Raw genomic sequence first — 27,628 nt, 5'->3', positions numbered from 1 at the left:
TCCAGGAGGCGCTGTTGCAAGTAACCCCCGGGGATGGACGGAGACGGGGACCCCCCTGGACCCCCGGCAGCGACATTAGCATAGCTCCTAGGAGCAGTCACTGCCGGGGGGGCAGCCGGGCCAGACCCAGACCCAGAACCACCATTCACACCACCACTCACATCATCCTTTTTTCCATCCATACCACTACTCCCACCAACATTCACTCCACTGACACTCCTCTCATCCACAACACTACTACACTCAGCATTCTCACTCATACCCTGCCTGACTGATTCTGGGCTGGCTGGGAATTGTAGTACCGCTGGCTTAACTACAGACTTTTTTTCTGGCTTGACTGCTGCTGACGATGGCTCCTCCTTCTGAATGGACACCGATCTTGGCACCGGGACACTCCCCCCCCTCACAGGGGAGTGCCCCGCAGTGCCCACAGAACAAACTGTACTCGGGGGACCGCCCCCCGAGCACACGGACTCAACGCTCTCTGGCGCCCGGACACTCCCCCCCCTCACAGGGGAGTGCCCCGCGGCGCCAGTAGTGCCCACAGTACTCGGGGAACCGCCCCCCGAGCACACGGCAGCGTAACTCTCCTCTGGCACTTGGACACGCCCCCTGCCACCCTGGGGCGGTTCTGCAGTGCCAGAGCTGCCCGGCATGAGCCCATCCTGCCCTTCCCTACCGACAGGATGGGTGGGCTTCACAACTATTGCGCCCTTAGCCGTTGCTGACGCCTTACTGTACTCCCCGTGCTGGCCCCGCTCCACCTCAGGAACGGGGTCTGGCAGTTTGGGGGAGCCCGCAGCCTGAACCAGCTTTGCAGCTGGCCCAGACTGCTGGAAGGGGACAAATACATATTGTACCGTCTCCTTTGTCTTCCTTTTCTTGGACCTCTGCTTTACCACCACATCTTCACACTCCTCGTCCCCAAAGGTGAAATTCTGGAGGTGGGCTGGGGACTCCTGCATCACAATTGCCCTCAGCAGACCCCCAGCCTCACCCTCCACGTCATCCTCCTCACTCTCGCTTGGCGGAAGTGCCACCTGTCCAGCCTCAATGTAGCTGTCCTGGGTCTGGGTGTCACCTGGAGTAGCTACAACTCCCACACTTTCCTCCATCTTCTCCTCTTCACCACCATCCTCACTATCTTCACCGCCACTACTCTCCCCATCATCCACCTCCACCTTACCTGGGGATTTCGTGGCGGCAAACCGATCGCTGTTGATCAGCTTCTCCTTGAAGAGACCGCTCCCCTCCAGTATCTCCGCTCTCCTCGCCTCCAGCTTCACAATCTCGCCCTTCAGCGATGTTATCCTCTTCTTCAGTTCTGGCTTGCTCTTTCTGGATCCTGTACTCATCAGACTCTGGGTCGCACGCAGATCCTCTCTGGCCATCCTCAGCTCCTTGCCGCGCTGCTCGTACTCCGCAAACCTTGCGGCCATGCGGGAGCAGTACGTGGAACTGGACTCGCCGGGCCCACTCTCCGACCACATCTCCACACTGCTTTTCCGTGCCTTTCTTCCACCAGTGGATCTCTGGCTGGCACCCGTAGCCTGGGTAGCAGAGCCTGCATTGCTGCAGACTCTGCCCGATCTTCTCCCGGCCGGAACAATGGCTGTCGAAGTTTTCACTCCACTTCCCGCCAGCCTGGAACGGGGAGTGGAGCCACGAGGCTCCATTGCAGGAGCTTCTTCCCCAGGAATCTGCCACAAACCTGGGGAAAGCTTGTTGGAAAACTCTGCTTGGCTCTGCTCTGCTGGAAGTCTCAGGAGACACACCCGCACACACCCTGCTGGGAGCTGTAACTCTTTTATTATAAAAATGCAAAACAAATCAGATACAAAACATTAAACAAAAACAAGCTTAACCAGCTATAACAAACATAACATAAATAAAATTGCAAAAACAAATTCTGCCTAACCGGCCAGCCCAAATTTACTAAAATACACTTTTACTTTTTTCACATACCAAAAAACTAAATATCACACTCAAACACGCATTCCAAAAAGAACATAAAAATAGCCCAACTTGGCTTATAAAAATATATAAAACATAAAATAAGCACGACTTGGCTATAAAACAAAAGAAAAGGAACATAAAGGTAGCACAACTTGGCTGTAACTCAAAAATGACCCTTACCCAGGGAAAAAAAAAAAAAAAAAAAAAAAAAAAAAAAAAAAAATATTTCAGCACAACTTGCTAATAAATAACACTCTGCCTCACAGCCAGAGATCCACCGGTGAAAGAAGGGCAGGGAAAAGCAGCGCGGAGACGCGGCCGGAGAGAGGGCCCAAAGAGCCCAGCCCCACGCACCGCCCCCGCACGGCCGCAAGGCCCGCGAAGCACGCCCAGCACGGCAAGGAGCCGAGGACGGCCAGAGAGGATCTGCGCGCGGCCCAGAAACCGGCGAGAGCCGGACCCAAAAAGAGCAAGCCACAACCGAAGAAAAGGACAACACCGCCGAAAAGCGAGACCGCGAAGCCGGAGGCGAGGAGAACAGAGACACCGGAGGGGAGCAGCCCCCCCAAGGAGGAAAAAATAAAATATAAAATTTTATACACAAACATGTATACATGCATATACGCAAGCATACACATACATACATATATATATATATATACATACACATGTATATACACATAAACGCACACATATACATACTGTCACGATGCCGGCTGGCAGGAGGTGGATCCTCTGTGCCAGAGAGGGATGGCGAGGACCGTGCTAGTGGACCGGTTCTAAGTCACTACTGGAGCGCTCCGGGGAGGACTGTCACGATGCCGGCTGGCAGGAGGTGGATCCTCTGTGCCAGAGAGGGATGGCGAGGACCGTGCTAGTGGACCGGTTCTAAGTTACTACTGGTTTTCACCAGAGCCCGCCGCAAAGCGGGATGGTCTTGCTGCGGCGGTAGTGACCAGGTCGTATCCACTAGCAACGGCTCAACCTCTCTGACTGCTGAAGATAGGCGAGGTACAAGGGAGTAGGCAGAAGCAAGGTCGGACGTAGCAGAAGGTCGGGGGCAGGCGGCAAGGATCGTAGTCAGGGGCAACGGCAGGAGGTCAGGAACACGGGCTAGGAACAAACAAGGGAACGCTTTCACTAGGCACAAGTGCAACAAGATCCGGCAAGGGAGTGCAGGGGAAGTGAGGTGATATAGGGAAGTGCACAGGTGGAAACTAATTAAGCTAATTAGGAAGATTGGACCAGGCACCATCATAGGTGCACTGGCCCTTTAAATCGCAGAGACCCGGCGCGCGCGCGCCCTAGGGAGCGGGGCCGCGCGCGCCGGGACAGGACCGACGGAGAGCGAGTCAGGTACGGGGACCGGGGTGCGCATCGCGAGCGGGCGCCACCCGCATCGCGAATCGCATCCCGGCTGGAGGCGGTACCGCAGTGCACCCGGTCAGGAGATCTGACCGGGGCGCTGCAGCAACGAGGATGAGGCGAGCGCTCCGGGGAGGAACGGGGACCCGGAGCGCTCGGCGTAACAGTACCCCCCCCCTTGGGTCTCCCCCTCTTCTTGGGTCCAAAGAACCTGAGGAACAAAAACTCAACTCTTTCGTGAAGAGGTCCGATGCACATTAGGAGGGGTTCCGTGCGGTAACGCACGGCACAGTCCAAACTTTCATTGTTAACACAATTGCTGTAGAGGGGTCTGGCGAGACTGGTCACAGGGACGTTGAACCTGTTGATAAGAGAGGCCAAAAAAAAATTTCCTGCAGATCCGGAATCCAAGAAGGCCATAGTAGAGAAGGAGAAGGTAGAGGCAGATATCCGCACAGGCACAGTAAGGCGTGGAGAAGCAGAGTTGACATCAAGAACTGTCTCACCTTTGTGCGGAGTCAGCGTACGTCTTTCCAGGCGGGGAGGACGGATAGGACAATCCTTCAGGAAGTGTTCGGTACTGGCATAGTACAGGCAAAGATTCTCCATGCGGCGTCGTGACCTCTCTTGAGGTGTCAAGCGAGACCGGTCAACTTGCATAGCCTCCACGGCGGGAGGCACAGGAACGGTTTGCAGAGGACCAGAGGAGAGAGGAGCCGGGGAGAAAAAACGCCTTGTGCGAACAAAGTCCATATCCAGGCGGAGCTCCAGACGCCATCCGGAAAAACGCATGTCAATGCGAGTGGCAAGATGAATGAGTTCATGTAGGTTAGCAGGAGTTTCTCGTGCGGCCAGAACATCTTTAATGTTGCTGGATAGGCCTTTTTTAAAGGTCGCGCAGAGAGCCTCACTATTCCAGGACAACTCGGAAGCAAGAGCACGGAACTGAATGGCGTATTCGCCAACGGAAGAAACACCCTGGGCCAGGTTCAGCAGGGCAGTCTTGGCAGAAGAGGCTCGGGCAGGCTCCTCGAAGACACCACGGGCCTCAGCGAAGAAGGACTGGACTGTGGCTGTGGCAGGATCATTGCGGTCCCAGAGTGGTGTGGCCCCAGACAAGGCCTTTCCAGAAAGGAGACCACGGCAGAGTCCAGAGTCCTCATCAAATTTGTCCGGCAGGGACAAGCAGGGGTTAGGAGCGGCCGGTTGCTGCGGAGGAGTTGCAGGAGCCGGCGGAGGAGATGGTTGTTGTAGCTGCTGTGTCTGTGGCAGCAGCTGCTGTATCTGTGACTGAAGTTGCAGTGTCACGGTGGTCAAGTATGCCAGCTGGTGATTTCGCTGGGCAATCCGTTGGGCTTGCTGGGCAATCTGTTGGGCTTGCTGGGCAATCACCGTGGTGAGGTCGGCGACAACTGGCAGAGGAACTTCAGCGGGATCCATGGCCGGATCTACTGTCACGATGCCGGCTGGCAGGAGGTGGATCCTCTGTGCCAGAGAGGGATGGCGAGGACCGTGCTAGTGGACCGGTTCTAAGTCACTACTGGAGCGCTCCGGGGAGGACTGTCACGATGCCGGCTGGCAGGAGGTGGATCCTCTGTGCCAGAGAGGGATGGCGAGGACCGTGCTAGTGGACCGGTTCTAAGTTACTACTGGTTTTCACCAGAGCCCGCCGCAAAGCGGGATGGTCTTGCTGCGGCGGTAGTGACCAGGTCGTATCCACTAGCAACGGCTCAACCTCTCTGACTGCTGAAGATAGGCGAGGTACAAGGGAGTAGGCAGAAGCAAGGTCGGACGTAGCAGAAGGTCGGGGGCAGGCGGCAAGGATCGTAGTCAGGGGCAACGGCAGGAGGTCAGGAACACGGGCTAGGAACAAACAAGGGAACGCTTTCACTAGGCACAAGTGCAACAAGATCCGGCAAGGGAGTGCAGGGGAAGTGAGGTGATATAGGGAAGTGCACAGGTGGAAACTAATTAAGCTAATTAGGAAGATTGGACCAGGCACCATCATAGGTGCACTGGCCCTTTAAATCGCAGAGACCCGGCGCGCGCGCGCCCTAGGGAGCGGGGCCGCGCGCGCCGGGACAGGACCGACGGAGAGCGAGTCAGGTACGGGGACCGGGGTGCGCATCGCGAGCGGGCGCCACCCGCATCGCGAATCGCATCCCGGCTGGAGGCGGTACCGCAGTGCACCCGGTCAGGAGATCTGACCGGGGCGCTGCAGCAACGAGGATGAGGCGAGCGCTCCGGGGAGGAACGGGGACCCGGAGCGCTCGGCGTAACACATACACATAAACACATATGACACTACTTAACTACTGGCCCGACTGCACTATACACTATATAATATAAAACAATATAAATACAAAACCCAATATATACAAAACACAATACAAAACTTACTGAAAATACACAAAAATATACTACAGAAAACAACGGAAAACACCTACACTAAAACTGTCCCCTCACCCACACCACCCCTCCTGTACATGGGTCAGAGTCCACTACCGTCCATACAGTTCACAAAGTCCAGTCCTTAACTGACCCATGTCAGGACCCCAAAACACCACAAAACCACCACCCACAAATACACCCTCCCCACCTAACACTCCTCCCAACCAACTTATATACAAACTTATACATTCTGAACCACCACCCCCTTTAGGCCCAAGTTTGGTTGCCTGTAAGCCCTTCATACCATGTCTACTAAACACAAAACAAAAAGCTAATGTGTACATGCATCAGCCCACCACCAGGGAGAAGGATGGCAGACCTGATACATAAATCATTTTATACTCTTTCCCTAACTCCCCCTACAATTCTCCCTTATTCTATCCCTACAATAAATCTGACCCTGCCCTCACCCTATCTCTACCCCTATAACACTGCCCCTAACCAAAAATAAAAGGTACTCTACCCAAAAGGTTTAGTACCTAGGGCACATGAAATGAGAAACCTCTCCACAGGAGAGATGCCCTACTGGTACCAAGACTGCCATACTCCAAAGACCTGATCTTCCCGAGGTCACCGGTGATGTTCCTACAGACCTCCACCTCGGAGAGGATTTTCTGTTGGGTCGACACTAAGCACCGTGCGTTCCACGTGTAGTACCTCACCACTAAACTGACTAAAAATAAAGTGCCCCGATCTCGGCCACCCAGGTTCCTGAATGCCCCATAAGCCCACTCCGGATAGGCAAGGCCGGCAAGTTGACTCCAGCCGATGGAAGCGCCCACCCTGTTATAGACCCCTATGTTAAAGGGACAATGAAGCAGAAAGTGGTCCATGCTTTCCAGCGTGTCCCCGCACTCTTCTCGGGGACATCCCCGGTCATCAGAGTTCCTGTACTTCAGGTTGTCCTTTACACATAGCTTCCCCTGAAAGCAGCGCCAGGCCAAGTCCCAAAACTTCTGGGGGATCCTTTTCATGTTTAAAAGATACAACCCCACCCTCAGATCCCGACCTGGGCAGTCCCTGAGCGCCAGAGGCTTCTGGAAGTGGGTCAACAGAACCCGTTTGTCAAGGAACTGCCTTGACTGGGTCCTGATCTCCCACACTCCCAGACCCCACCGACGTATCGCCTTCAGAGTCGGGGTAGCGTAAGCCGGAAGATATCCATGGGGCGTACGGAGGTCCTTCACTTGCCCTCCTGTCTCCCATTCCTGGAAGAAAGGCCGAAACCACTCCCTGCAGGAGAGTACCCACGGAGGAGCCCTCTCTGACCAGAGGTTCGAGATGTTAGCTTTCAAGAAGGTGTTCGTTAAGAACACCACAGGGTTTACCATAGATAAACCCCCTAGTCTCCTCGTGCGGTACGTAACCTCCCTCTTGACTAGGTTCAACCTGTTCCCCCATAACAGTTGAAAAAACAGGCTGTAGACCCTAGTGTAGTAAGCCTCTGGTAAGATACATACACTGCCTAGATAGATAAACAAGGGGAGCAGGTACGATTTGGTCAGGTGTACCCTTTCCCTGAGGGTCATAGACCAACCCTTCCACTGGTTCACCCTCTGAGTGGCATCCTGGAGCTTACCGTCCCAGTTTTTGGTGGGATAATCATCCTGGCCGAATGTGATGCCCAGAATTTTTGCTGAATCTTGGAGCCCTGGAAGGGTGTCCGGGAGATCAAACGTGGGATCTCCCCCTCCCAGCCAGAGACTTTCACACTTATCCCGGTTGATCTTGGACCCGGATGCCTCCGAGTAGCGGTCCACCTCTGACATCACCACATCGACCTCCTCCCGTGAGGAGACAAAAATAGTGACATCATCAGCGTACGCCACCACTCTCTGGGCGACATCCGGCTCCGCCAGAGTCATCCCGACTCCCGCCAACGGCCCACAATCTACCCTCCGGACGAAGGGATCGATTGCGAACACGTATAACAGCGGGCTCAAAGGACAACCCTGACGGACTCCGGACCCCACCTCAAAAGAGCGGCCAGACCAACCGTTCACCAGCGGGAAACTCTCTGCCCCTGCATATAAGGTGACAAGCCAATTCACAAAAGTACTCGGTAAGCCATATCTCAGGAGGACGGACCAGAGGTACTCGTGGTTCACCCGATCAAATGCTTTGGCCTGATCCAAGGACAGCATGTACCCCTTCCAGAGACCCGCACTACTCCGCTCCACTGCCTCCCTGACACTGAGGACCGCACTTAAGGTGCTTCGGCCCGGAACAGAGCAGTGCTGGGCCCCCGAAAGGAGCCGGGGTGCAAACTTCACCAACCGATTAAACAGTATCTTGGCCAGAAGCTTCCTGTCCGTATTGAGAAGAGCTATGGGCCTCCAATTCTCAATCCGGCTAGGATCTTTACCCTTTGACAGAAGAATCAGGGCTGACCTCCTCATTGACTTTGGTAGAGTGCCCGAGGAGAGACACTCATTGAATACCTCAGTCAAGAGGGGAGCTAAAGACTCCTTAAAGGTCCTGTACCACTCGGATGTTAAGCCATCCGGGCCTGGCGACTTCTTGGGGGCGAGCCCCTCGATCGCCAGTCTCACTTCCTCTTCCCTGATTTCTTCTGCCAAAACATCAAGAGAGGGGTCTACCCCTGGCTCAGGAATAGTTTCAGCCAGGAAAGCCGACATCCCGTCTCGATTTAGATCCTTCCTTCCCAAGAGGTGCGAGTAGAAGGATCTGACGACCTCCAGGATCCCTGATCTGGACCGATTCAGAGATCCCGTACTATCAATCAGTCCTGAGACCACTTTACTACTCACTGACATCTTACAGTTCTTGTAAGGGTCGGGCGAGCGGTACCTCCCGTAATCCCTCTCAAAAACCAAAGATGCGTGCCTATCGTACTGACACCCCATCAGCAAGGATTTCACTCTGGAGATATCCTCCCGGCTACCTCCAGTCGAGACAAGGAGCTCGAGTTTCCTCCTCAGACCCCGATACAGGCGGTACCTATTCAGGGACCTGAGGCTCGAGAGCTGGCGGAAGAACCCCGCAACCCGCTTCTTGAATATCTCCCACCACTCTGACTTACTACTACAAAAGTCCAGTAAAGGTACCTGACTCTGAAGAAAGTCCTCAAAGGACTGTCTTATTTCCGCTTCCTCCAGGAGGGACGAATTCAGCTTCCAATAACCTTTACCCATCCGGGGGGTCTCTGAAACATTCAAGGAAAACAAAATCATACAGTGATCGGAGAATTCCACCTCAACCACGGACACTGCGGAAGAGACGGCTTCCTCCTTTAAATAAAACCTGTCTATCCTAGACCTGCAGCTACCTCGATGATAGGTGAAACCCACGTGGCCTGAGGGGCTCCGGATGTGGGCGTCCTCTAGGCGAGCTTCCCTAACTATATTATTGAGGGCCACGCTATCGTAAGCCAGCGGACCATTGGAACCTCTCCTATCTTGGGACCTCGTGACATTATTGAAGTCCCCTCCAAAAATCACTTGCCGGCTAGTAAAAAGGAAGGGCTTAATCCTCATAAAGAGATCTTTGCGGCCCCACTTGGTTTGTGGGGCGTAGATGTTAATGAGCCGGAGCTCTTGCCCCTTCATGAGGACATCTAAGATCAGGCACCTCCCCATTTCTAACTCAATAACCCGTCGGCATTCAACCGGAGCGGTAAAAAGGACCGCCACCCCACTATACGGCTCAGCCGCAAGAGACCAGTGGGAGGGCCCGCGCCTCCACTCTCTTCTGGCTTTTACCAGGGAGGCTAGATCTGACAACCTGGTCTCTTGCAGATACAAAATGTCGGCTTCAACACGGCCGAGAAAATCAAAGGCTGCGAATCTAGCCGTATCCGACTTTATGCTGGCACAGTTAATGGATGCCAGCGTCAATGGGGTGAGTGCCGCCATCATGGGTGATTAAGTTAGACGGCCTCACCTTTATTTCTTCTTCCCCTTCTTCTTCGTGCCCTCATCCCCAGAAGAAGAAGAAAGGGCAGGACCACTTTTAACCCTTTTTTTGGATTCGCTCTGATCCATATGGTCCCCGTCTCCGTCCGACCCCGGTCTAGCCCTGCCCTCCGAGGAAGGTGCCTCAACAGGACAGGGCCCAGTTCCCCCCAGAGGCTCTCTCTCCCTAGGCACCCCGCCCTCACCTTCCCCCTCCAAGGAGGGGGAGGAGATGTTATCAAGGACGAGGTACCGGTTTGACAGGTCAACCAGAGGGGGGGCAGTCAGGCTTCCGCTTTGGACCCGGCCCGCAGTACGAGGGAGAGAGGGCTTGGACCTCTTCTTTCTCCCTTTCCTTTTGCCCTTGTCTTTCTTTTTGGCCTTCTCTACACTCTCCTCATCCACACTTTCATAGTGGGAGGAATCGGAAGAGTCGGCCATATTGCCTTCCTCTTCGCCCAGTCTCCTGACCTCCTCATCCAGCACGTCCTCCTCCAGGGCTTCAGTCATTTCAGGGCCAGCTTCAGGAGCAGGGGCCGGAGCTACCCCCGTCACTTGGGCACTCTCCTGCTCCCTACTCCTCCTCCGATTTTCCTCCCGCCTTAGTTTGGCGGGGCCCTTCTTCCTCACTAGCCCTGGTGCGCCCCCATCCCTGCTCGTACCCTCTCCAGCCGAGGCAACCTCACAGCTCTCCCCAGCCGGAGCGGCCGCCGCACGGGCGAAGGCGCTAGGACAACGGCTGAAAGGGTGCCCGAGGGCACCACACAGATGGCAGCGGATCTGCCTACAGGATGCGGCCAGATGACCCACCCCACCACACAAAGCACAGACCTGTACAGTACAGGCTGCGCTAAAATGGGTGGGGCTACCGCACCTGTGACAGACCTTAGGCTGCCCCTGGTAGAAGACCTGGATCCTGTCACGTCCAAGGAAGGCGGCTGACGGAATGTGGGCAACCGTACTCCCTGAACGCCTGAGTTTGACGGAAAACGTCCAGGCCCCGGACCAGATCCCGTGCTCATCAATGTTTTTCTTGGGCATGTCCGTCACATCCCCATACCGACCGAGCCAGGTCATGATGTCGTAACAAGAAAGTGACTCGTTACGGGTCAAAACGGTCACCTTCTTGACCGAGTTCTGACGGGAAATTGCCTTTACGGCAAAATCCCGCCAGCCGGGCTCGTTCTTCGCCACCTCGTAGTTTGACCAGAAGAGTTCGAGACCCTCTGGCCGAACGAAGCTGACGTCAAACTCGGACGTACCGTAGGGGTGGATCAGGGCAAAGATGTCACTCGCCCTGAATTCCATCTGGAGGAGGAGCTCAACCACTTTAGCGCGAGGTGGGCATGCATCCTCACCCCTCCAAATCAGACGGACCACATTCCTGCGGTTATTGTCCTGCCCGGTTGTCGGGAGGGACCAGACCACCTCCCCATTCTGCTCTCGGAAAGCCCCCAAACCGTGCCTCTCTATCCAGAAAGACAGGTCGACCTCACCCCTTCCCTCTACCTGGATCGACCTGTCTCCCCTACGCAGAGCCTCCAGGAGGCGCTGTTGCAAGTAACCCCCGGGGATGGACGGAGACGGGGACCCCCCTGGACCCCCGGCAGCGACATTAGCATAGCTCCTAGGAGCAGTCACTGCCGGGGGGGCAGCCGGGCCAGACCCAGACCCAGAACCACCATTCACACCACCACTCACATCATCCTTTTTTCCATCCATACCACTACTCCCACCAACATTCACTCCACTGACACTCCTCTCATCCACAACACTACTACACTCAGCATTCTCACTCATACCCTGCCTGACTGATTCTGGGCTGGCTGGGAATTGTAGTACCGCTGGCTTAACTACAGACTTTTTTTCTGGCTTGACTGCTGCTGACGATGGCTCCTCCTTCTGAATGGACACCGATCTTGGCACCGGGACACTCCCCCCCCTCACAGGGGAGTGCCCCGCAGTGCCCACAGAACAAACTGTACTCGGGGGACCGCCCCCCGAGCACACGGACTCAACGCTCTCTGGCGCCCGGACACTCCCCCCCCTCACAGGGGAGTGCCCCGCGGCGCCAGTAGTGCCCACAGTACTCGGGGAACCGCCCCCCGAGCACACGGCAGCGTAACTCTCCTCTGGCACTTGGACACGCCCCCTGCCACCCTGGGGCGGTTCTGCAGTGCCAGAGCTGCCCGGCATGAGCCCATCCTGCCCTTCCCTACCGACAGGATGGGTGGGCTTCACAACTATTGCGCCCTTAGCCGTTGCTGACGCCTTACTGTACTCCCCGTGCTGGCCCCGCTCCACCTCAGGAACGGGGTCTGGCAGTTTGGGGGAGCCCGCAGCCTGAACCAGCTTTGCAGCTGGCCCAGACTGCTGGAAGGGGACAAATACATATTGTACCGTCTCCTTTGTCTTCCTTTTCTTGGACCTCTGCTTTACCACCACATCTTCACACTCCTCGTCCCCAAAGGTGAAATTCTGGAGGTGGGCTGGGGACTCCTGCATCACAATTGCCCTCAGCAGACCCCCAGCCTCACCCTCCACGTCATCCTCCTCACTCTCGCTTGGCGGAAGTGCCACCTGTCCAGCCTCAATGTAGCTGTCCTGGGTCTGGGTGTCACCTGGAGTAGCTACAACTCCCACACTTTCCTCCATCTTCTCCTCTTCACCACCATCCTCACTATCTTCACCGCCACTACTCTCCCCATCATCCACCTCCACCTTACCTGGGGATTTCGTGGCGGCAAACCGATCGCTGTTGATCAGCTTCTCCTTGAAGAGACCGCTCCCCTCCAGTATCTCCGCTCTCCTCGCCTCCAGCTTCACAATCTCGCCCTTCAGCGATGTTATCCTCTTCTTCAGTTCTGGCTTGCTCTTTCTGGATCCTGTACTCATCAGACTCTGGGTCGCACGCAGATCCTCTCTGGCCATCCTCAGCTCCTTGCCGCGCTGCTCGTACTCCGCAAACCTTGCGGCCATGCGGGAGCAGTACGTGGAACTGGACTCGCCGGGCCCACTCTCCGACCACATCTCCACACTGCTTTTCCGTGCCTTTCTTCCACCAGTGGATCTCTGGCTGGCACCCGTAGCCTGGGTAGCAGAGCCTGCATTGCTGCAGACTCTGCCCGATCTTCTCCCGGCCGGAACAATGGCTGTCGAAGTTTTCACTCCACTTCCCGCCAGCCTGGAACGGGGAGTGGAGCCACGAGGCTCCATTGCAGGAGCTTCTTCCCCAGGAATCTGCCACAAACCTGGGGAAAGCTTGTTGGAAAACTCTGCTTGGCTCTGCTCTGCTGGAAGTCTCAGGAGACACACCCGCACACACCCTGCTGGGAGCTGTAATCACTGTCTATGTAGAGGACAGGAGCTTCTTCAGGGTCCTGTACAGTACACGCAATGTCCTAAAAAAGTAACATGGAGCCGCCCTCACCTGGTGTCCAAAGGAGCAGCTAACCCTGGTACAGGTAAAGAGTACAGAACATGTAATACCACCCTGTACTGTAGGGGGCGCTACCAGACACCAGTCAGTGCATACACTTCAGTAATACAGATAAAGAGTACAGAACATGTAATACCTCTCTGTACTGTAGGGGGCGCTACCAGACACCAGTCAGTGCATACACTTCAGTAATACAGGGGTTCTACCAGTAAAATGCCCATTCTGATTGGTCGGTTCTTCCAGCCATTGACATGTTCACAGATCTGGACTGTCTGTAACATTGTATGTTGAGTCTGGTTTCAAGTTACAATGGTCCAGAAAAGACCATTGTATGTTGAAACTATTGTATGTTGAGGCCATTTTAAGTTAAAGGGGTAGTCCAGTGGTGAAAAACTTATCCACTATCCTAAGGATAGGGGCTAAGTTTGAGATCGTGGGGGGGTCTGACCGCTGGGGCCCCCTGCGATCTCTCTGTACGGGGGCCAGGCTCTCCTGCCAGATAGCGGGTATCAACCCCCGCACGAAGCGGCGGCCGACACGCCCCCTCAATACATCTCTATGGCAGAGCCGGAGATTGCCGAAGGCAGCGCTTCGGCTCTGCCATAGAGTTGTATTGAGGGGGCGTGTCGGCCGCCGCCTCGTGCGGAGGTCGACACGCCCCCTTCCCGCGGGCTGTCGGGGCTCCGTACAGGAGATCGCAGGGGGCCCCAGCGGTCGGACTCCCTGCAATATCAAACTTATCCCCTATCCTTGGGATAGGGGATAAGTTGTTCACCACTGGGTCACCACTGGACTACTCCTTTAAGGGAACACTGTATTATAAATGGGACATGATAGAAGGGGGCCATGTGGCAGACTTTGCATTGAGGCTCCAGGTTCCGCCTCTGCAGAGCATCACCTTCAGGAACATGTCCTCTCCTTGGCCCGCAGCTCACATGGACACCTGGAACAACCATCATGGATCCTGGTTCATCTAAAATTAGTTTTAATACAAGCAGCTGTGTATAAATAGTCAGGACAGCCATAGCCGGGTGATAGAGTTACCGGAGCTGCGTTACGTGTGCGACTCCAGCTTCTCATAGGTAGAGGACATGTTTACTTCCACACACTGATAGCAGACATGGACCCAGATGGAGGACAGAGATGTACCCGCACCCTGGCAAACCAGCGACTGAAGGAGAAGCTTCTCCAGGCTCTCCAAGCCAATGAGTATGCAACGGTGGGAAATGTACTGAACGAGGGGAAGATGGATGTGGACACCGTGTTTGAGGTGGAGGATGAAGGTCTGGTCCTGGCTTCCTACAAATCAGGTATGGAAAATACAAAAAGGTCAGTATGAGGGAAGAGAATGGCAAAAAGGGTGCCCTGGTGGCTCAGGGGTTAGCAGCACTGGGGTCCTAGGTTCAAATCCCACCAAGACATCTGCAGGGGGTCTGTACGTTATCCCACTGTTTTCGCTTCCTCCCACACCTGAAAACATTCCGATAGGTAAATTTCGATTACGTGCTCCACTGGGGACAGGGACCGAATGATGTAAAAGTTCTGTGGAATATGTTGGTGCTATATAAATAATTATTATTGTGTGGGCACTGGGTGAATATTGTGGCACACTGGTCTAAGGTATTTATGGTTCAGAGATAAAGCGGGGCATCATTTTACATTTTGGGCCTAAATGCAAAATCTGCTAAAGATCTGCAACCTGCCATGTGCCATTTATAATACCCCCACCTACCATGTGCCATTTATAATACTCCCACCTACCATGTGCCATTTATAATACCCCACCTACCATGTGCCATTTATAATACTCCCACCTACCATGTGCCATTTATAATACTCCCACCTACCATGTGCCATTTATAATACCCCACCTACCATGTGCCATTTATAATACTCCCACCTACCATGTGCCATTTATAATACTCCCACCTACCATGTGCCATTTATAATACCCCCACCTACCATGTGCCATTTATAATACTCCCACCTACCATGTGCCATTTATAATAACCCAACCTACCATGTGCCATTTATAATACCCCCACCTACCATGTGTCATTTATAATACTCCCACCTATAATGTGCCATTTATAATACCCCCACCTACCATGTGCCATTTATAATACTCCCACCTACCATGTGTCATTTATAATAACCCAACCTACCATGTGCCATTTATAATACCCCCACCTACCATGTGCCATTTATAATACTCCCACCTACCATGTGCCATTTATAATAACCCAACCTACCATGTGCCATTTATAATACCCCCACCTACCATGTGTCATTTATAATACTCCCACCTACCATGTGCCATTTATAATAACCCAACCTACCATGTGCCATAGATAATACCCCCGCCTACCATGTGCCATTTATAATACTCCCACCTACCATGTGTCATTTATAATACTCCCACCTACCATGTGCCATTTATAATACCCCCACCTACCATGTGCCATTTATAATACTCCCACCTACCATGTGCCATTTATAATACCCCCACCTACCATGTGCCATTTATAATACTCCTACCTACCATGTGTCATTTATAATACTCCTACCTACCATGTGTCATTTATAATACTCCTACCTACCATGTGCCATTTATACTACCCCCACCTACCATGTGCCATTTATAATAACTCAACCTACCATGTTCCATTTATAATACCCCCACCTACCATGTGCCATTTATAATACCCCCACCTACCATGTGCCATTTATAATACTCCCACCTACCATGTGCCATTTATAATACCCCCACCTACCATGTGCCATTTATAATACTCCCACCTACCATGTGCCATTTATAATACCCCCACCTACCATGTGCCATTTATAATACCCCCACCTACCATGTGCCATTTATAATACTCCCACCTACCATGTGCCATTTATAATACCCCCACCTACCATGTGCCATTTATAATACCCCACCTACCACGTGCCATTTATAATACCCCCACCTACCATGTGCCATTTATAATACCCCCACCTACCATGTGCCATTTATAATACTCCCACCTACCATGTGCCATTTATAATACCCCCACCTACCATGTGCCATTTATAATACCCCCACCTACCATGTGCCATTTATAATACCCCCACCTACCATGTGCCATTTATAATACCCCCACCTACCATGTGCCATTTATAATACCCCACCTACCATGTGCCATTTATAATACTCCCACCTACCATGTTCCATTTATAATACCCCCACCTACCATGTGTCATTTATAATACTCCTACCTACCATGTGCCATTTATAATACCCCCACCTACCATGTGCCATTTATAATACTCCCATCTACCATGTGTCATTTATAATACCCCACCTACCATGTGCCATTTATAATACTCCCACCTACCATGTGCCATTTATAATACTCCCACCTACCATGTGTCATTTATAATACTCCCACCTACCATGTGCCATTTATAATACCCCCACCTACCATGTGCCATTTATAATACCCCCACCTACCATGTGCCATTTATAATACCCCCACCTACCATTTGCCATTTATACTACCCACCGTTACCATATGCCATGTATATAATATCACCGCCTACCATGTGCCATTTATAATACTCCCACGTACCATGTAACATTTAAAATACCCCCACCTACTATGTGCCATTTATAATACCCCCACCTACCATATGCCATTTATAATACTCCCACCTACCATGTGCCATATATATAATACCACCATCTACCATGCGCCATATATAATTCCCCCACCTACCATGTGCCATTTATAATTCCCCCACCTACCATGTGCCATTTATAATACTCCCATCTACCATATACCATTTATAATACTCCCACCTACCATGTGCCATTTATAATACCCCACCTACCATGTGCCATTTATAATACCCCCACCTACCATGTGCCATTTATAATACTCCCACCTACCATGTGCCATTTATAATACCCCCACCTACCATGTGCCATTTATAATACCCCCACCTACCATGTGCCATTTATAATACCCCCACCTACCATGTGCCATTTATAATACTCCCATCTACCATATACCATTTATAATACTCCCACCTACCATGTGCCATTTATAATACCCCACCTACCATGTGCCATTTATAATACCCCACACCTACCATGTGCCATTTATAATTCCCCCACCTACCATGTGCCATTTATAATACTCCCATCTACCATGTGCCATTTATAATACTCCCACCTACCATGTGCCATTTATAATACCCCCACCTACCATGTGCCATTTATAATACTCCCACCTACCATGTGCCATTTATAATAACCCACACCTACCATGTGCCATTTATAATCCCCCCACCTACCATGTGCCATTTATAATTCCCCCACCTACCATGTGCCATTTATAATACTCCCATCTACCATATACCATTCATAATACTCCCACCTACTATATGCCATTTATTATAACCCAACCTACCATGTGCCATTTATAATACTCCCACCTACCATGTGCCATTTATAATACCCCCACCTACCATGTGCCATTTATAATACCCCCACCTACCATGTGCCATTTATAATTCCCTCACCAACGATGTGCCATTTATAATACTCCCATCTACCATATACCATTTATAATACTCCCACCTACCATGTGCCCTTTATAATACCCCCACCTACCATGTGCCATTTATAATACTCCCACCTACCATGTGCCATTTATAATACCCCCACCTACCATGTGTCATTTATAATACCCCCACCTACCATGTGCCATTTATAATACCCCCACCTACCATGTGCCATTTATAATACCCCCACCTACCATGTGCCATTTATAATACTCCCACCTACCATGTGCCATTTATAATACTCCCACCTACCATGTGCCATTTATAATACTCCCACCTACCATGTGCCATTTATAATACTCCCTCCTACCATGTGTCATTTATAATACCCCCACCTACCATGTGCCATTTATAATATCCCCACCTACCATGTGCCATTTATAATACCCCCCACCTACCATGTGCCATATATATAATACCCCCACCTACCATGTGCCATATATATAATACCACCGCCTACCATGTGCCATATATATAATACTACCACCATGTGCCATATTTGTACACTATGTGCTAAGTGTACACTCAAGACATTTTAAATATGATGCGAAGATGTTGCCTGTCAGAATGTTAACTCTTTGATCTGAACTAAATGTGACTTTAGAAGATGAGATAGAACTGTAGTGAGAAGATATAGGAGCAGATACATGGCGGAAATAACTTCACATGTACTTGTCATTTATCCATAGCAGAACGTGCTGGGTTTGGATACTGAGATACATGACCGGAACCTCCTCAGTGCTGCTGTCTATGTAACAGTAGAAAGCGTTACAGTCATGTGGCAAAGAAGCTCCTGAATGTTTTGTAACTCAATTTAAATTGGAATACATAAAATTCAACCATTATCTTTTGAAGTTTCTTAAAGGGGTACTCCACTGAAATATATTTTCTTTTAAATCAACTGGTGCCAGAAAGTTTAACAGAGTTGTATATTACTTCTACTTATCAGCTGCTGTAGAATACAGAGGAAGTTCTTTTCTTTTCAAATTTCTCTTCTGTCTGACCACAGTGCTCTCTGCTGACACCTCTGTCCATGTCAGGAACTGTCCAGAGTAGGAACAAATCCCCATAGAAAACCTATCCTGCTCTGGACAGTTTCTGACATGGACAGAGGTGTCAGCAGAGAGCACTGTGGTCAGACAGAAAAGAAATTCAAAAGAAAAAGAACTTCCTCCGTAGTATACAGCCACTAATAAGTACTGGAAGGATTAAGATTTTTAAATAGAAATAATTTGCAAATCTGTTTAACTTTCTAGCACCAGCTGCTAAAAAAAAAAATGTTTTCCAGCGGGGTACCCATTCAACTTTAACGTTTAAAGTTTCTATTTCTATCAGTCAGCAAGTCACTGTACATACATTACATTACTTATCCTGTACTGATCCTGAGTTATATCCTGTATTATACTCCAGAGCTGTACTCACTATTCTGCTGGTGGGGTCACTGTGTATATACATTACATTACTTATCCTGTACTGATCCTGAGTTATATCCTGTATTATACTCCAGAGCTGTACTCACTATTCTGCTGGTGAGGTCACTGTGTATATACATTACATTACTTATCCTGTACTGATCCTGAGTTATATCCTGTATTATACTCCAGAGCTGTACTCACTATTCTGCTGGTGGGGTCACTGTGTACATACATTACATTACTTATCCTGTACTGATCCTGAGTTATATCCTGTATTATACTCCAGAGCTGTGCTCACTATTCTGCTGGTGAGGTCACTGTGTACATACATTACATTACTTATCCTGTAGTGATCCTGAGTTATATCCTGTATTATACTCCAGAGCTGTACTCACTATTCTGCTGGTGACATCACTGTGTACATACATTACTTATCCTGTACTGATCCTGAGTTATATCCTGTATTATACTCCAGAGCTGTGCTCACTATTCTGCTGGTGAGGTCACTGTGCACATACATTACATTACTTATCCTGTACTGATCCTGAGTTATATCCTGTATTATACTCCAGAGCTGTACTCACTATTCTGCTGGTGAGGTCACTGTGTACATACATTACATTACTTATCCTGTACTGATCCTGAGTTATATCCTGCATTATACTCCAGAGCTGTACTCACTATTCTGCTGGTGGGGTCACTGTGTATATACATTACTTATCCTGTACTGATCCTGAGTTATATCCTGTAAATCTTTTATTAGAAAAATATAAATCATAACAAAACATAAACCAGCACAACTTTGCCATAACGGAAAACAACAACATGAAATAACATAAACCCAAACTTTACATTTAAATAAAGGAACAAAAATCCTGCCTAACCGGCCAGCCCAGCTTTCCTACTAGAACTAGAAATATTATAACTACACCTTTCATAGCCAAACAACACACTCATAAAAAACATAAAAATAGCACTATTTCGCTTTAACTCAAAACACCCAAAGTCGGTAAAAATCATACATAGAAAACACAACAAGCACTCACACTGCACACCATGTTTTTTTTTAAATAATAATATTAATAATAATAATAATAATAACACTATACCACACTCACACATGCACACATATATATCCATATATTAACTACATTTAACCAAGAAACCAAAAATAAATAAATAAATAAATTTAATTCAACTCAAAATACCCAAACTCGGGAAAATATCACAGAAAACACAATACACACATGCTTACACACATCTTTACTACATACTACATATATAAACCAAAGAAAATAAATCCACAACGGGATACTAAAGAAACATTACTACAAAAACAAAACTGGTTCGACTGCCATGTCTATCTCTACTATAAATACTATATACTTAAAAAAAAAAATATATATATATATATATACATTTTATAATAATATAACATGCATTATACATACTATATACATAACTAACTATATACACTACTATGTACAATACTATACACAAACTATATACACCTATAAATAAATAGAAAACACACCTACAAATATAAAAGAACATTCTACACTAAACTGACCCTTCACCCACACCACCCGCCCTCCTGTACATGGGTCAGAGTTTTTTCCATACAGTTCATAGTCCTCAATGTCCAGTCCACAACTGACCCATGCCAGGTCCACCAAAAGAAAAGACCACCACCACCCACAAATATACCCTCCCAACCTAGAACTCCTCCCAACCAACTTAACCATAACCAGCTTTAACATACATAAGCAAACAATACAACCCACTTTAGGCCCAAGTTCGGTGCCTGTAAGCCCTTCATAACCATAGCATCTGAAAACAAAACAAAAAGCTAGGGTGCACATGCATTAGCCCACCACCAGGAAGAAGGATGGCAATCCTGATACATACAAAATGTATATTCTTTCCCTAACTGCACCCTACCTCTCACCCTACCATTATCCCTAAAGATAAACTGACCCTACTATCATCCTAACCCTGTCCCTGCATCACTGTCCCTAACAAAAACAAGGGTACTCTGCCCAAAAGGTCTAGCTAGTACCTAGGGCACATCAAAAGAAAACCCTCTCCATAGGAGAGAAGCCCTACTGGTACCAAGACTGCCATACTCCAAAGACCTGATCTTCCCGAGGTCACCGGTGATGTTCCTACAGACCTCCACCTCGGAGAGGACTTTGCGCTGATTAGACACTAAACACTGTGCATTCCACGTGTAGTACCTAACCACTAAGCTGACTAAAAACAAAGTGCCCCGATCTCGGCCACCCAGGTTCCTGAATACCCCATAAGCCCACTCTGGATAGGTAAGGCCGGCAAGTTGACTCCAGCCGATGGAAGCGCCCACCCGGTTGTAGACCCTTATATTAAAGGGACAATGAAGCAGGAAATGGTCCATGCTTTCCAGCATGTCCCCGCACTCTTCTCGGGGACATCCCCGGTCATCAGATCTCCTGCACTTCAAATTGTCCCTCACATATAACTTCCCCTGAAAGCAGCGCCAGGCCAAGTCCCAAAACTTCTGGGGGATCCTTTACATATTTAAGAGATACAACCCCACCCTCAGATCCCGATCTGGGCAGTCCCTGAGCGCCAGAGGCTTCTGGAAGTGGGTCAACAGAACCCGTTTGTCAAGGAACTGCCTTGACTGGGTCCTGATCTCCCACACTCCCAGACCCCACCGACGTATCGCCTTCAGAGTCGGGGTAGCGTAAGCCGGAAGATGCCCATGGGGCGTACGGAGGTCCTTCACTTGCCCTCCTGTCTCCCATTCCTGGAAGAAAGGCCGAAACCATTCCCTGCAGGAGAGTACCCACGGAGGAGCCCTCTCTGACCAGAGGTTTGCGATGTTGGGTTTCAAGAAGGTGTTTGTTAAGAACACCACAGGGTTTACCATAGATAAACCCCCTAGTCTCCTTGTGCGGTACGTAACCTCTCTCTTGACTAGGTTCATCCTGTTCCCCCATAACAGTTGGAAAAACAGGCTGTAGATACTAGTATAGTAAGCCTCTGGCAAGATACATACACTGCCCAGATAGATAAACAAGGGGAGCAGGTACGATTTGATCAGGTGTACCCTTTCCCTGAGGGTCATAGACCAACCCTTCCACTGATCCACCCTATGAGTGGCATCCTGTAGCTTACCGTCCCAGTTTTTGGTGGGATAATCATCCTGGCCGAATGTGATGCCCAGAATTTTTGCTGAGTCTTGGGGCCCTGGGAGGGTGTCCGGGAGATCAAAAGTGGGATCTCCCCCTCCCAGCCAGAGACTTTCACACTTATCCCGGTTGATCTTAGACCCGGATGCCTCCGAGTAGTGTTCCACCTCCGACATCACCACATCGACCTCCTCTCTCGAGGACACGAAAATGGTGACATCATCAGCGTACGCCACCACTCTCTGGGCGACATCCAGCTCCGCCAGACTCATCCCGACTCCCGCCAACGGCCCACAATCTACCCTCCGGACGAAGGGATCGATTGCGAACACGTATAAAAGCGGGCTCAAAGGACAACCCTGACGGACTCCAGACCCCACCTCAAAAGAGCGGCCAGACCAACCGTTCACCAGCGGGAAACTCTCTGCCCCTGCATATAAGGTCTTAAGCCAATTAATAAAAGCACACGGTAAGCCATATCTCAGGAGGACGGACCAGAGGTACTTGTGGTTCACCCGATCAAATGCTTTGGCCTGATCCAGGGACAGCAAGTACCCCTTCCAGAGACCTGCACTACTCCGCTCCACTGCCTCCCGGACACCGAGAACAGCACTTAAGGTGCTTCGGCCTGGAACAGAGCAGTGCTGGGCCCCCGAAAGGAGCCGGGGTGCAAACTTCACCAGCCGATTAAACAGTATCTTGGCCAGAAGCTTCCTGTCCGTATTGAGAAGAGCTATGGGCCTCCAATTCTCAATACGGCTGGGATCTTTACCCTTTGAGAGAAGAATCAGGGCTGACCTCCTCATTGACTTCGGCAGAGTGCCCGAGGAGAGACACTCATTGAATACCTCAGTCAAGAGGGGAGCTAAAGACTCCTTAAAGGTCTTGTACCACTCGGATGTTAAGCCATCCGGACCTGGTGACTTCTTGGGGGCAAGCCCCTCAATCGCCAGTCTCACTTCCTCTTCCCTGATTTTTTCTGCCAAAACATCAAGAGAGGGGTCTACCCCTGGCTCAGGAATGGTTTCAGCCAGGAAAGCCGACATCCCGTCTCGATCTAGATCCTTCCTTCCCAAGAGGTGCGAGTAGAAGGATCTGACGACCTCCAAGATCCCTGATCTGGACCGATTCAGAGATCCCGTACTATCAATCAGTCCTGAAATGACTTTACTACTCACTGACATCTTACAGTTTCTGTAAGGGTCGGGCGAGCGGTACTTCCCGAAATCCCTCTCAAAAACCAAAGATGCACGCCTATCGTACTGACACCTCATCAGCAAGGACTTCACTCTGGAGATATCCTCCCGGCTACCTCCAGTCGAGACGAGAAGCTCGAGTTTCCTCCTCAGTCCCTGATACAGGCGATACCTATTCAGGGACCTGAGGCTCGAGAGCTGGCGGAAGAACCCCGCAACCCGCTTCTTGAACATCTCCCACCACTCTGACTTACTACTACATAGGCCCAGTAAAGGTACCTGACTCTGAAGAAAATCCTCAAAGGACTGTCTTACCTCCGCTTCCTCCAGGAGGGCCGAATTCAGCTTCCAATAACCTTTACCCATCCGAGGGGTCTCTGAAACATTCAGGGAAAACAAAATCATACAGTGATCGGAGAACTCCACCTCAACCACGGACACTGCAGAAGAGACAGCTTCCTCCTTCAAATAAAACCTGTCTATTCTAGACCTGCAGCTACCTCGATGATAGGTGAAACCCGCGTGGCCTGAGGGGCTCCGGATGTGGGCGTCCTCTAGGCGAGCTTCCCTAACTATACTATTGAGAGCTATGCTATCATAAGCCAACCGATCATTGGAGCCTCTCCTATCTTGGGATCTCGTGACAGTATTGAAATCCCCTCCAAAGATCACCTGTCGGCTTGTAAAAAGAAAGGGCTTAATCCTCATAAAGAGATCTTTTCGTCCCCACTTGGTTTGTGAGGCGTAGATGTTAATGAGCCGGAGCTCTTGCCCCTTCATGAGGACATCTAAGATCAGGCACCTCCCCATTTCTAACTCAATAACCCGTCTGCATTCAACAGGAGCGGTAAAAAGGACCGCCACCCCACTATACGGCTCAGCCGCAAGAGACCAGTGGGAGGGGCCACGCCTCCACTCTCTCCTGGCTTTTACCAGAGAGGCAAGATCTGACAACCTGGTCTCCTGCAGATACAAAATATCGGCTTCAACACGGCCGAGAAAATCAAAGGCTGCGAATCTAGCCGTATCAGACTTTATGCTGGCATAGTTAATAGATGCCAGCGTCAATGGGGTGAGTGCCGCCATCATGGGTGATTGAGTTAGATAGCCCTAACCCCCTCATTTCTGTTTTTTCTTTACCCCCTCATCCCCGGAAGAGGAGGCTTCTTTCTCTTTAAACCTTTTTTTGGACTCAGACTGGTCCATTTTTAAATCGCCATCTCCGCCTGGCTCTGGTTTGGCCCCATCCCCTGAGGAAATTGCCCCATGTGGACAGGGCCCAGTTCCCCCTGGAGGCTCCCCGACTTCAGGCACCCCATCCTTGACCCCCCCCCCTCCATGGAGGGGGAGGAGATGTCTTCAAGGACAGAGTACCGGTTAGACAGATCAATCAGAGGGGGGGGCAGGTAAGCTTCCGCTTGGGACCTGGTCCGTAGCACGGGGACTAGAGGGCTCTGACCTCTTCTTTCTCCCTTTACTGACCTTCTTTTTTGGCCTCTCTTCACCCTCCTCATCCACACTTTCACAGTGGGAGGAATCGGAAAGATCGGCCTTGCTGCCCTCTTCTTTACAGATTCTCCCCATTTCCTCATCCAGCACATTCTCCTCCAGGGCCTCAGCAGTTTCAGGACTAACCTCTGGAGCAGGGCCAGAAGCTACCCCTGCCACATGGGAACTCTCCAGTTCCCTGCTCCTTCTGCGATTAGCCTCCCGCCTCGGCGGGACTTTTCCTCTTCACTGACCCTGTTGCACCTTCACCCGCACTCGTGCCCTCCCCAGCTGAAGCAACATTACTGCTGTCTCCAGCCAAGGTGACCGTCGCATGGGCAAAGGCGCTAGGACAACGGCTGAAAGGGTGTCCTAAGACACCACACAGATGACACCTGATCTGCCTACAGGATGCGGCAAGATGACCTACCCCACCACACAGAGCACAGACCTGCACAGTACAGGCTGCGCTAAAGTGAGTGGGGCTGCCGCACCTGTGACAGACCTTGGGCTGCCCCTGGTAGAAAATTTGGATTCTGTCTCTCCCAAGAAAAGCAGCTGATGGGATGTGGGCAACAGTGCTCCCCGAACGCTTCAGTTTGACGGAAAACGTCCAGGCCCCAGACCAGATCCCATGTTCGTCATAGTTCTTTTTTGGCATGTCCGTCACATCACCATATCGGCTGAGCCAGGTCATGATATCATAGCAAGATAGTGACTCGTTACGTGTCAAAACGGTCACTTTCTTGGTCAAATTCTGACGGGATATCGCCTTTACGGCAAAATCCGCCAGCCGGGCTCGTTTTTCACCACCTCATAGTTCGACCAGAAGAGTTCAAGACCCTCCGGCCGAACAAAGCTGATGTCAAACTCAGAAGTAGCGTAGGGGTGGATCAGGGCAAAGATGTCACTTGCCCTGAATTCCATTTGGAGGAGGAGCTCAACCACCTTACCCCGTGGCGGACACACATCTTCGCCCCTCCACACTAAACGGACCACATTCCTACGGCCACTTTCCTTCCCGGATGTCGGGAGGGACCAGACCACCTCCCCATTATGTTCTCGGAATGCGCCTAAGCCATGTCTTTCTATCCAAAAAGACAGGTCAACCTCACCCCTCCCCTCTACATGGATTGACCTGTCTCCCCTACGTAGAGCCTCCAGTAGGCGCTGTTGCAAGTGACCACCAGAGCCAGACGGAGATGGGGATCCCCCTGATCCCCCGGCAGTGACGCTGGCATAGCTTCTGGGAGAAGCAGCCACTACCGGGGGGGCAGTCGAACCAGAACCTGATCCAGACCCCAAACCAGCACCCTTATTCTTAACAGAGGTGTCTGCCACCAATCCTCTCTCTGGCATTCCACTACCACCCCTCTCTTGCGCTCCACTACCACCCCTTTCTTGCGCTCCACTACCACCCCTTTCTTGCGCTCCACTTGCACCCCTCTCTTGCGCTCCACTACCACCCCTCTCTTGCACTCCACTTGCACCCCTCTCTTGCACTCCACTTGCACCCCTCTCTTGCACTCCACTTGCACCCCTCTCTTGCACCCCACAAGTTCCCCCCTCATCCACACTGCTACCACAACTCCACCCATGCACACTATAACTCACATTCTGAACATTACCATTTTTAGTCACATTTTTCCCTCACTTTCACTCTTGCCTACACTGTCCCTTGATGTATTAGAGGCCGGGCTGGCTTGGTCTATAGCTCCGTGTACAAGGGTTGCTGGCTTAAGGATCAGCGCTGCACAGCTCCTCCGTTCAGTCTTCTGGGGCACGGACACAGGCTCCGCCCCCTCGCACAGCGCCATAGATTTTGGCGGGAGCTGTCCCACCGGATGCACTCCCACCCCGCTTACTGCAGCTGACGGGCGCAGAACCTCCCCCTTCACAGGGGAGAGTCCCGACGCGCCAGAACTGGTACCAACTGTGTAACCTAGGGGACCGCCCTCTGAACCAACAAGGTCCGGCACCCGGACACTCCCCCCCCCTCACAGGGGAGTGCCCCGCAGTACCAGGAACTATACTGCCAGCTTCAATCGGGGGACCGCCCCCCAAATTGGTAAATCTGCCGCTATTTTCTGGTGCCTGGACACCCTCTCCCCTCACAGGAGGGTGCCCTTTTTTTTCTATAGCACCCGCGGCCATTTTGGGTGCACTACTGTATCCCCCATGCTGGCCCCGCTCCACTACAGAAACGGGGTCTGGCAGATTGGGGGACCCAGCACCCTGAACCGACTTTTCAGCCGACCCAGGCTACTGGAAGGGAGCAAAGACAAACTTCACTGCCTGTGTCTTCTTCCTCTTCTTGCCCTTCGCTTTTTTCTTCTCCTCTGGGCCCAAATCATCCCCGAAAGAAAATTTTTCTAGACTAGTGGGGGACTCCTGCATAACAATTGCCCGCAGGAGACCCCCATCTGCCAAGCCGCTGCAATCACTACAGTCACTGCCATCTCATCGTCCTCCTCACTCTCATCTTGGTGACTTTCTTTTTCTGCACCTCTGGAGACCCCCTTTTTGGGGAACCTCTCTTCATTTAGAATCTTCTCACTGAAGAAGCCGGCTCCAGCCACAATGTCCGCTCTCAGCTGAACAATCTCCTCCACCTCTTTCT

The 27,628-nt window shown here is 51.1% G+C and overlaps 1 protein-coding gene across 2 annotated transcripts in view; it reads left to right on the top strand.

Moving 5' to 3' along the window:
- Positions 1-13,917: 13,917 nt before the first annotated feature.
- The window catches only part of LOC130272936 (ankyrin repeat and SOCS box protein 4-like), a 56,189-nt gene continuing 42,478 nt past the window's right edge, over positions 13,918-27,628 (top strand). For both annotated transcript variants that reach the window (XM_056518973.1, XM_056518972.1), the window contains exon 1: positions 13,918-14,435. In XM_056518973.1, the coding sequence (XP_056374948.1) occupies positions 14,246-14,435 (190 nt within the window). In that variant the 5' untranslated portion in view covers positions 13,918-14,245. The remainder of the gene's footprint in view (positions 14,436-27,628) is intronic.

Source organism: Hyla sarda, chromosome 5 (genome assembly GCF_029499605.1).
Source record: "Hyla sarda isolate aHylSar1 chromosome 5, aHylSar1.hap1, whole genome shotgun sequence".
Classification (NCBI taxonomy): Eukaryota; Metazoa; Chordata; class Amphibia; order Anura; family Hylidae; genus Hyla; species Hyla sarda.
This window is presented reverse-complemented; position numbering and strand designations above follow the sequence as displayed.